The sequence below is a fragment of the Oratosquilla oratoria genome, chromosome 4, assembly GCF_046742065.1.
Source record: "Oratosquilla oratoria isolate Oo_2021 chromosome 4, ASM4674206v1, whole genome shotgun sequence".
Lineage (NCBI taxonomy): Eukaryota > Metazoa > Arthropoda > Malacostraca > Stomatopoda > Squillidae > Oratosquilla > Oratosquilla oratoria.
In genome coordinates, this window is record NC_134780.1 from 59,904,783 (window position 1) to 59,917,282 (window position 12,500).

Consider the following 12,500-nt stretch of genomic DNA (forward strand, 5'->3'; position numbering starts at 1 on the left):
ACACACACACACACACACACACACACACACACACACACACACACACACATTACAAACAAGGGACTCAAAACATATGGTGTATCACTGCTATTTCAATAAACCTATTATTATTATTATTATTATTATTGTTATTATTATTATTATTATTATTATTATTATTATTATTATTATTATTATTATTATTATTATTATTATTATTATTATTATTATTATTATTATTATTATTATTATTATTATTATCATTGATATTATTATTATTATTATTATTATTGTTATTATTAACCTTATTATTATTAGTTATTATTATTATTATTATTATTATTATTATTACTATTACTACTATTACTACTATTACTATTATTATTATTATTATTATTATTATTATTATTATTATTATTATTATTATTATTATTATTATTATTATTATTATTATTATTATTATTATTATTATTATTATTATTATTATTATTATTATTATTATTATTATTATTATTATTATTATTATTATTATTATTATCATTATTATTATTTGTTATTATCGTTATTACACACACATACACACACACACACACACACACACACACACACACACACACACACACACACACACACACACACACACACACACACACACACACACACACACACACACACACACACACACACACACACACACACACACACACACACACATACACACACGTACACGCAGGCACACAAACACAGACTTCAAATAAAAGTAACACAAACAAATATATATATGTGTATATATATATGTATACATATATATCTATATATATACGTATATATATGAGTATATATATATATATGTATATATATATATATATATATATATATATATATATATATATATATATATATATATATTCGTATGAGTAGATGTCAAAGTGTATGAATAAAGAAACAAAGGTAATATTAGCAAATAAATAGATCTTTGCAGAATCAGCAAATCACTTGCTGGTTTTGTCTCTCATTAATTACTTCTTTAGAACTTCCAAGCAAGCCTGAACACAGACGCAAAATCATAAAATTCGTTCGTTGACATATTTTTTTTATCAACTTTTTTTTCTGCGATTCGACTTTAACCAAATATATGTTGTTTCGTTTTTTACGCAGTAGTGGAAGTCGAGGGACCCCTATCGTGCTGGCGGAAACAAGTCGACGATTTATTTATTCACTTTTTTTTTTTTTTTTTTTTTTTTTTACTTTTTTACCCAACAAGTCACCAGCTGCGCCGGTCTCAGATATACAGGATTCTACCGGATCTACAGGACTCCACAGGATCTACAGGACTCCACAGGATCTTCTGGACTCCACAGGATCTACAGGAATCCACAGGATCTACAGGACTCCACAGGATCTACAGGACTCCACAGAGTCTACAGGACTCCACAGAGTCTACAGGACTCCACAGGATCTACAGGATTCCACCGGCTCTACAGGACTCCACCGGCTCTACAGGATTCCACCGGCTCTACAGGACTCCACAGGATCTACAGGACTCCACCGGATCTACAGGACTCCACAGGATCTACAGGACTCCACAGGATCTACAGGACTCCACCGGATTTACAGGACTCAATCGGATCTACACGACTCCACCGGCTCTACAGGACTCCACCGGATCTACAGGACTCCATCGGATCTACAGGACTCCATCGGACCTACACGACTCCACCGGCTCTACAGGACTCCACCGGCTCTACAGGACTCCATCGGATCTACAGGACTCCACCGGCTCTACAGGACTCTACCAGATCTACAGGACACTACTAGATCTACAGGACTTCACCAGATCCACAGAACTCTACCGGATCTATGGAAATACACAGCATCTACAGGACTCAATCTAAGCTACAGGATTCCACCGGATCTATAGGACTACATCAGATCTACATGACTCCACCGAATGTACAGAAATCCGCAGCATCTGTAGAATTCCATAGAATCTACAGGATTTCACAGGATCTACAGGATTCCACCGGATATACAGGACTCCACTGTAGCTACAGGACTCCACTGGATGCACAGGACTCCATCGGCTCTGTAGGACTCCACCAGATTCTTAAGACTCCAACGGATCTACAGGACTCCAACAGATGCAGAGGACTCCAACGGCTCTACAGGACTCCACCAGATCTACAGGCCTACACCGGATCTACAGTACTCTACCTGATCCACAGGATTCCGCCAGATCTATAGGACTCCACCGGATCTACATGACTCCACCGGATCCACCGGACTCGACCAGGTTCTTAAGACTCCAACGGATCTATAGAACTCCTACGGATGCACAGGACTCCGCCGGATCTACAGGACTCCACCAGATCTACAGGTCTACACCTGATCTACAGGATTCCACCGAATCTACAGTAGAAAACTCTTCCACTCTGTTGACAAAATGTCACAATTTGCGTATTTCAGAAAATGGGAGATATTTTTTTCAATGTTATTTTTCATATATACTAAGACACTACAAAATATATGGCTTCTGTTCTACTAGGCAAGTCGAATCGGCAGTCAACCATCATGTTGACGGAAAAAGTCGACGATTTTCTGACGGTGTGATCAAAATCAAAGCCAATCAGACACTGTATTTCATCACGGATGCTCCGTCGGCTCCCAAAAACGAATGATATAAAGGCAACATACCTTTTATTACCTCGACTTTAGTCGGCTGTCAACTATCAAGTTGACGGAAAAAGTCGATGATTTTTTGACGGCGTGATCAAAATGAAAACAAATTAATCACTGTATTTCATCATGAATAACCTTGGGCTCCCAAAAAAACGAATTTTATAAAAAGCAACATACCATCTATTACGTCAACGTTCCATATACTATATGAAAAATATATCTATCCAAAATTAGTTTTGCATATTTCGCCACAGTGGTGGTGTGGTTAATGACTCACCATAAGATTGATCAAATCAGCTTGCGTCAATACAATGGATTCTGTACATTCGAACACGTCACTGGGGGTTAATGAATTTGGGTTTGTAAACCCTTACAGACTTTGCGTCGAGGATTGTTTACTGTGATTTTCGGAACAAAATTCTCCATGTTTTTGGCATACCTTAAACACGTTGTTAAGGGTGACTGCAAACAACCTCATCCCCTTTTGTATCGGGGGGCATTTGTTCTTTTATTAAGGATACCACTAGCCTCTTTCATTCATCTTCTCGTCATGTTTCCCTCATATCGATTTCTCTAGGATTTTAGTCTGTGTTGTGCTCGTTTTGATCTGTTTCTGTGTAGCTGTCTGGTAGGAGGAAGAGGAGGGCACCCGTCTCCAGTTGTCATCTTTTCTTCACCAGATCCACCGTACTCCGCCGGATGCACAGGACTCCACTGGAGCTACAAGACACCGGATCTACAGGCCTCCACCGGATCTATAGGAGTTCACCAGGTATATAGGTCTACACCGGACCCGGATCTACAGGACTTCACCAGATCTACAGGACTTCGCCGGATCTACAGGACCCCACTAGAGCTACAGAACTACACCGGATCTACAGGATTCCACCGGATCTATATGACTCCACTACTCTTTGACAAAATGTCGTGTGAAGGGGAGTTCTTGGGCCCGATCCATTAAGGGGGGTTACCCCGGTGAATTTTTCACGAATATTTTAAAAATTTTACTTTACAGTTTTATTCGCTCACCCTGTCATTGCTACCCAAAACTATCACTTGGTGATTTTTTTTTCTAAAAATTAGATTTTTCCTCCCTCCAAATAATATTTTTGAATGACTCCGGCGTCATAGCATGGCAAACGGCATCCCTCATCGCAGAGTATGGTCTTCCTAGCTAGGCCTCTTCAGTACCTACGTAGACATCAGATAGGTTGTTACGCTGTGCTCCTGCAATATTTCTCTTACATTCGTCTTGCAAGATGACCTGCAAACGTAAGCTTGCAATAGTGAAGATATCCAACCTCAAGAAGGGTAGAGGGAGAATGAAAATGCATCAAGACTCTTCAAACCAAGGAGGAAGTGGCAGAAATGAACATAAGAACAAAAGAATAAAGGAGACTGCAAAAGACCATAAGGCCTACACTAGGCAGCTCCGTATCCATCACCACCTGTCATCCCCATCCATAATGAAGGGGAGATTGCGTTATCGCTGCCCGGCTTATTACCTATGAGTGATTAATACATTCTTTAGAAAGTGGGAACAAATGTCTCATCATTCTCCATTAAGTCAACAATGAATACACAAACATATGTAAAAATTCCATTCCAATCAAATGAATACACATGGCAGGACAAGGAAAAAAAAAATAGAAGCCGATATCTAGAAATGTTGTTTTTTATACTTCAAATAATCTCACAAAATCTGTAAAAACTCTGATCAACTTATGTTAAGTATCATTATATACTTAAAAAAAAATAGAATTTTTTATATGAATTAGATTTTTTTATTTGCCCCCACAAAAAGGGGTGGGGGATTCAGGAGCCCTAAAAACAAATTTCGATTTTTTTTTCTTCGAAGAAAAAAAGAAAAAAAAATACAAAATGTAGATATATAAACAAAGTTTCTATGATAATATTTTGAAAGCAATTAAGTGAAAAATTAATTTCGTGAGGTAAAAAAAAAAAAAAATTATAGCAGTACCATCGATTCAAATTCAATGACATTTACAGAATAGCATTCTATTATTCCAATAAAGAACATATTAAAATTTCAAAGCAATTGAATGAACCAGAAGAGAGATATGAGCCCAAGGAGTTTTCGGGGGTGGCCCCAGCCAGATGACAACCTCTTGAAACTCGATTTCTTGATCAGAGTTGATGGAATTTGAAGACGAGTGTTAAAGAGGTGGTTCTTTCCGGCATTCGACTCACAGGATCACTACAAGCAGGCTTCCATCCCAAGTGGTAAAGTACGATTTCTGAGAGATTATTTTTGATCACACGTGGTATTAAAGATTGGAAAAATCAAATAAAAATTGGAGCTGAATCTATGAAACGCGCTTTGGTAACGTTTGGTTTCATTTCCATCATAGGATTTCGTGAAACTGATGGAATAGCAAGAATAGTATATTTTTTAATTTTCAATCTTATGGAGAAATGAAAGTTCCAAAACTAAGAATTTCGTAATTTAACGTATTCTGTTTTCAGTAGGCATTCCTCACCGGGTTGGACCAACTGATTTTATCAATCTAAGGGAAAAGGGGCGGAGGAAGAGTTGGGGGAGATGGAGAAAGAAGAGAAGGGAGATAGATTAGGAGGAAAAAGAGGAAATTAAGGAGAGGGGGGCCTTAACTGTAGTAGGCTTATATACACTATGGGTTGTCTCAAGGGGCACTAGGGGAGCTCACTTTTAATATAGTAACTTCATCATGAGGTTGTGATGCTAGTAAAGACCAGTAAAGCAGCACACACACACACACACACACACACACACACACACACACACACACACACACACACACACACACACACACACACACACACACACACACACACACACACACACACACACACACACACACACACACACACATACACACACACACACACACACACACACACACACACACACACACACACACACACACACACACACACACACACACACACGCATACACACATACACACACACACACACACACACACACACACCACACACACACACACACACACACACACACACACACACACACACACACACACACACACACACACACACACACACACACACACACACACACACGTCAACAGGTAGTGAGGTACCAGGGAACGACATCCTCCCTCCACCCTCTAACATGTGGGGTCCCTCAAGGGACCAAGATGGGACCACTGTGCTTCCTCATCCTCATAAATGACGCATTAATGGACACCCAACATAGATGGAAATACGTCGATGACTGTACAGTTGGCATTCCCATCAACACCAGGCAGCCTGACTTTTCTTCACTACAAAACATCCTAGACAACCTCAAAACGTGGACTGAGAGCAGGAATGTGACAGTTAACCACAGCAAGACCGTGGTCATGCATGTTTGTACATCCAAACAGGCGGTGGCACCACCTCAACTGTCATTAGGAACCCATTCCCTTCAGGTGGTCCAGTCCGCCAAGCTACTAGGCATCACAATAGACGACCACCTTAACTGGAACCAGCACATCAACAACATCATCAGAACAGCCTCTTACAAACTCTTCATGCTGCGCAGATTGAAGTCCCTTGGTACCCCATCACCAGATCTAAAGGGAGTCTACACCACCTTCGTACTCCCCACCCTCATGTACGCCTCCCCAGCCTGGTCATCATCACTCAACATCACACAGAGGAGGAAATTAGAGAAAGTACAAAAAAGAGCGTGCAGAATTATCTTGGGTAATCAGTATGAGGGATACGAACACGCCCTCACCACCCTCAGCTTGCCAAGATTGTCCGACAAACACAGTGAGGCACTGAATAAGTTTGGACAGGACCTAATGCTACACCCACGTCACCGTCACTTCCTCCCAACTAACACCACACCCACCCGCCATGCAACTCGGCATTCAAACAAAATCAAGCCCATCAGAGCGCCGAGGACTAACCGATACAAAAACAGTGCCATTCCATCCATTGTCCGCACAATAAACTCATTATAAATTTTAGACTAAACATATCACTCTAATAATTACTATATTACTCATAAAAGTGCCCAATTGTATTATTGTCAGTGTATCACTGCTATCTCAATAAACCTATTATTATTATTATTATTATTATTACACACACACACACACACACACACACACACACACACACACACACACACACACACACACACACACACACACACACACACACACACACACACAAACAAACAAACAAACAAATACACAGGACCCGTTGACTAAGGTGACTAGACATGGGAGAAGTTCCTCCTCACTCTTCTCTTCCATTCCATCCTGAACAAATGAAAATAACACCTCAGTTCTTCCTTGGCGTTTCTATCAGTTCCAGTGCAACCCTCTCCTGGGTCAGGTTGTCCATACATTCTTCTCCAACTTACTCTGTCCTCCATGAACAAAGGGGTATCGGAGAATGTGAGGTGAAGAAGGAAGTGAAGGAAGTTGCATAGATGTATGAGTGGACGTCCCATGTTATGTATTGTGTTGACGAAGGCTTCACATGATAAAGTGGTTATTGGAGTTCTGTGAAGAACAGTAACGGGGTAAAGTCTTGGGAAATTGTCAAGTGCCAAGTGCCCTGTATGTCATTCCTGTCTTCGAATTCTTTCTTCTAAGTGTACAGATATTTCCTAGTATAGGATGTTCATATATTCTCTTTGTGTGTGTGTTCTTTCAAGTTTATGCGTGTGTAAGTTTCCTCAATAAATGCTTTTATCATTTATTGTCAGTTTGGGCGTTTTTTCATTGGACATCTGTAAAAATTTCTGTGCTTTAATCTATAATTATGGTTTCTGTTTTATCCTATGAAATAATATATTTTAATATTGAACAAAAAAAAAAATAGTACACAAAAATGCTACAGGGAAAAGTACAAGCGAACAAGAGTAATGGTTTATGAAAATATAACTTTTTAATGCAAATAACGAATACATTTGAATAGCCTATTAGCTAACACAGGTAAAGTGAAATGTTGAATATAAAGTGAAAATATGAAAATAGAAATATAACTAAAAAGGTGAATGAAGTCCTTTGGCTTATGACGATAAACTGTGACACTGATTGGGTACCGAATTGGTACTGACAAGGATTAAAGATCATAAGGCGATATGATGTGTTCTGCATTATGACACGCTCCATAATAATCTGGCTACCAAATGGCCACTATTCTGAAATGGATATATATCGGCCGTGACCACGTCCAAACTCAGAAAAAAATATCTTAGATTCTGGGGTACCTAATCTGTATACTGGAATAAAATAGTGAATTGGAGAAAGAAGTAAAGAATTGGTAATTCTTAATAAGAATTATAGAAAGAAGAAGTGAAGAATCAGTAATTCTTGATAAGAGACAAAAAGAGGAAAAAATGCTGGAGATAGAGGGAGAGAAAATAGAGTTCATCACTGAGATAGGAAATAAAAAAAATACAGACATAAGAGAGATGAAAAGCGTCTGTCACTGTCATTAATGAGATATTCTCTTACATTCTGCTTTTTTTAAAAGAATTTCGCTAGTCTTTCTATTAGGATCACTTCATATTTTTCACCTCTGAATGTTTTCGAAGTTTTGAAATGTACAAAACCTCGCGCATTTCTGACCAAATATCAAAAGTATATATGTTTTCTACTATTTTCCCGATAAATTGGAACATCTCCGAAAAATAGATATCTAGAAAGAGGAGGAAATATGCTTTTCTGAAGATCTTGTTAACAACAAAAAAGGTATTCGTTCATGAAAGTTCGGATTATAAAATGCAGAAGATTTCACACTTACCAATGTCTCTGAGTTCATTATCATTTTTAGTTAAATAATATCCTATTTCAGACTTTTCCGATTCACGTCTATGACAAATGAGGGATACAAAAAATAAGATAAATAAATAAATAAAAAGTAAATAGAATTCAATAGAAATTAAGAAAGATTCTACAGAGATAAGAAAGGAGAGATAGCCAGCCAAGGCATACACCCATTCCCATCCATTCCACTCCCATCCATCACCTATTGGTTCCATCTAATCTTAGCTCCTCGTGGATGAAGTATTACCCCTGTCTCCTGCCCATTATCTGCGTTGAAAGCAATGTAACAAGACACATCACATTCATAGCAGGGACGCTTCATTTACACGGTGACCCTCCCATCTAGTTCTCTCATTCGAATAATTGAGAAGACAGGAGGAAATCACCTCAGGCTGTATCAAAATATCATCCATAAACAAACATTCTCCATTCACACATATCCCCTGTCTTCTCCCGTCCCTACTCTACAGACATTCCTCTCTTGCTCAATACAGTATTTCACCCTTTCCATCTGTCTCATCCTCAGTTTTCCCTCAAATTCACTCCATCTCCATCTGTTTTCCACACTTTTTGTTAATCTTCCTTCACTCATTCTTTTTATGTGCCAAACAATTCCAATAGTTTTTCATCAGCACTATTTACCAGCTCTATTTCTACCCCAGCTCTCTCCCTTACCTCTCATTTCTCGGTCTATCCAGCCATGTAACCCCTACCATACTTCTCAGACAATTAATCTGAAACACATTTAAACTCTCCTTTCTGCTTCTCTTAAGAACCCTTCCATTTAATCTTCTCTTAGTATCCATTCCACATACGCACGTGTACACAAAGATAATTTTGTCCTATAGCTGGGATTAGTAACGGATTATAAAGTAATATATTCTCAGAAAGGTGACATGGTGACAACGAAAATGTTCGAATTTAATGGGATCAAAGGATTTATGGGGGATAGGGATTAGTTGGGAAGGGAATTGAACATCTGGGTGGTTAATCACAGGGACTGGTATTGGGTCGAAATCTTTGCAAGGGAAGAACTAGAAAGGAAAGGGATTCTGTGAGTCGAAGGAGATTAACATCGCATATATTCTCTGGAAAAAGGTCGTCGACACGTGGTATGAAATATACAGGAAATTGACATCTTTAAACTCGTTATCATATTCAAGAATTTTTCATTTTCAAGCTATGAGAGATAATTTCATTTTGCTGAGGAATAGATGTCGGGCATAATTAGTCAGTCAATTAAGAACTTACACACACGCGCGCGCTCGCGCGCACGCACACACACACACACACACACACACACACACACACACACACACACACACACACACACACACACACACACACACACACACACACACACACACACACACACACACACACACACACACACACACACACACACACACACACACACACACACACACACCCACACACACACACACACACACACACACACACACACACACACACACACACACACACACACACACACACACACACACACACACACACACACACACACACACACACACACACACACACACACACACACAATGCTGCTGTAGTGATAGCGTCTGGGCTTCTGAGACAGGAAGTTCGATCTCAAGCACAGCTCATAGATTGAAAGCCTCATAAACCTTGCAAATTGTTACTGTCCTTCCTGAATTAGGAAATATAGTGTGTATGTGTGTATGTGTGTGTGTGTGTGTGTGTGTGTGTGTGTGTGTGTGTGTGTGTGTGTGTGTGTGTGTGTGTGTGTGTGTGTGTGTGTGTGTGTGTGTGTGTGTGTGTGTGTGTGTGTGTGTGTGTGTGTGTGTGTGTGTGTGTGTGTGTGTGTGTGTCTGTGTGTGCGTGTGTGTATATGTGTGTGTATGTGTGTGTGTGTGTGTGTGTGTGTGTGTGTGTGTGTGTGTGTGTGTGTGTGTGTGTGTGTGTGTGTGTGTGTGTGTGTGTGTGTGTGTGTGTGTGTATGTGTGTGTGTGTGTGTGTGTGTGTGTGTGTGTGTGTGTGTGTGTGTGTGTGTGTGTGTGTGTGTGTGTGTGTGTGTGTGTGTGTGTGTGTGTGTGTGTGTGTGTGTGTGTGTGTGTGTGTGTGTGTTTGTGTGTGTGTATGTGTGTGTGTGTGTGTGTGTGCTTGTGTGTGTGCGTGTGTGTGTGCGTGTGTGTGTATGTGTGTGTGTGTGTGTGTGTGTGTGTGTGTGTGTGTGTGTGTGTGTGTGTGTGTGTGTGTGTGTGTGTGTGTGTGTGTGTGTGTGTGTGTGTGTGTGTGTGTGTGTGTGTATGTGTGTGTGTGTGTGTGTGTGTGTGTGAGTGTGTGTGTGTGTGTGTGTGTGTGTGTGTGTGTGTGTGTGTGTGTGTGTGTGTGTGTGTGTGTGTGTGTGTGTGTGTGTGTGTGTGTGTGTGTGTGTGTGTGTGTATGTGTGTGCGTGTGCGTGTGTGTGTTAGTGTCTGTATGTGATTAAGGTCAGTATTGTGAACAGATCAGCTTGAATATATATTATTTGAGTTCTCATATGAAAGAGTAATAGCTGTCGATCACGAGTCCAACACGTAATTCAAGACCTTGATGATTCAGTCAAACACGTTAAAAAATCTCAACATACTTGTCCACTAATTTATTGAGATGCAATTTAATTCGGAAGTCAAATATTCTCGCACACATTAGCTACCTGACGTACGATGATGGACCACAATAAGCGTATTATAAAATATAAAGTTACAGCTGTCATACTCCTTCTCTTTTACCCAGAATTTTTGTAATAATTGAAAAAATGATCAAGACTGTTCACAGAATAAGAGGGTCACTCAGCTACAACTACAAAATAAATATAATCAGGAAGCCGAAGGCTAGCATCCTCATATACTCACTTGCGCCCCATGACGCCTGCGTAGGCGTCATCGTATCCTAAGGGTTAATGATAAAAACTCGGTTGAGAACAAATAATACACATGTGTTACTTACTGTAATCTAGAGAGTGGCATTGGTGACAATTTGCTTGATATACGTGACTTCTGTCGTGGACGTGCAATTGCCATTGTTGGAGGTCTTGTCTTCCTTTCTGTAGAGGACCACAGGGTGATCTTCTTTCTCCCTCGTGGTGACCCTTGAATGATTGGCCTCGTGCGACACGACGCTGGCATTCCGTACCCGGATCCTGTCCTTAACCGGAGGTGGCATCGGGCAGCAGGGGAATATCAAGTTCCCGATCTCAATAAACTCTTTGCGGAAGTTATCGTTGAGCCACCCGTACAGGAGCGGATTTGAGCAGGCGGAGGACATGCCCATCATGTGGCAGATGGCGTATGCGATGTGCATGGTCTCCGTGTCTTCACCAAAGGGGTTGTAGAAGTCCACCACCAGGTTGTAGACATTGAAGGGAAGCCAGGAGAGGCAGAAGATGAGGGCAATCGACATGAGAAGCGTGTTTGTCTTCTTCATCCTTCGGTCTTCCTTCTGGTTCTTCTTTATCGACGTGTTCGCCATTCGGTACTTCAGCTTCCGATAGATTCGGGCGTAAGCGATGCTGACCGTGACGATGGGCAGGCAGTACTGGACGACCATGACGAAGAAGCTGTAGTAACCTCTTCCGTGTTTGATAGGCCACTCCTCATAACAAAAGTTGACGGAATAGAGGTTGGGGAGCTTGAGGACATAGTGGCTCAAGGTTCTCCAGATGAAGTTCGGAAGGGCGAGGATGAAGGAGAACTTCCAGATTCCCAAGAGGGTGGCCACGGCACCCAAGGTCTGCAGAGACTCCTTGGTGGGATATACGATCACCTGGAATGGAGGAAAAGAACAACGATAAGTCCTCTCTTGTGGGCTAAAGACTTTCACGAAGAGTAGAAACCATAGCTAATGTTGATAACAAACAGATATTACAACAATGAGTCCTCTGCTGTGGGCTAAAGACTTTCAAGAAGAGAGAAACCATAGCTAGTGTTGGTAACAAACATATTATCACTATAAGTCCTCTGTTGTGGTTTAAAGACTTTCACGAAGAGTAAAAACCATATCTAGTGTTCATGACAAACAGATATTACAACGGT

The 12,500-nt window shown here is 40.3% G+C and overlaps 1 protein-coding gene across 2 annotated transcripts in view; it reads right to left on the minus strand.

The window, feature by feature from the left end:
• The window catches only part of LOC143024879 (neuropeptide F receptor-like), a 166,899-nt gene that overhangs the window by 48,330 nt on the left and 106,069 nt on the right, over nt 1-12,500 (minus strand). For both annotated transcript variants that reach the window (XM_076184227.1, XM_076184226.1), the window contains one exon: nt 11,416-12,231. In XM_076184227.1, the coding sequence (XP_076040342.1) occupies nt 11,422-12,231 (810 nt within the window). In that variant the 3' untranslated portion in view covers nt 11,416-11,421. The remainder of the gene's footprint in view (nt 1-11,415; nt 12,232-12,500) is intronic.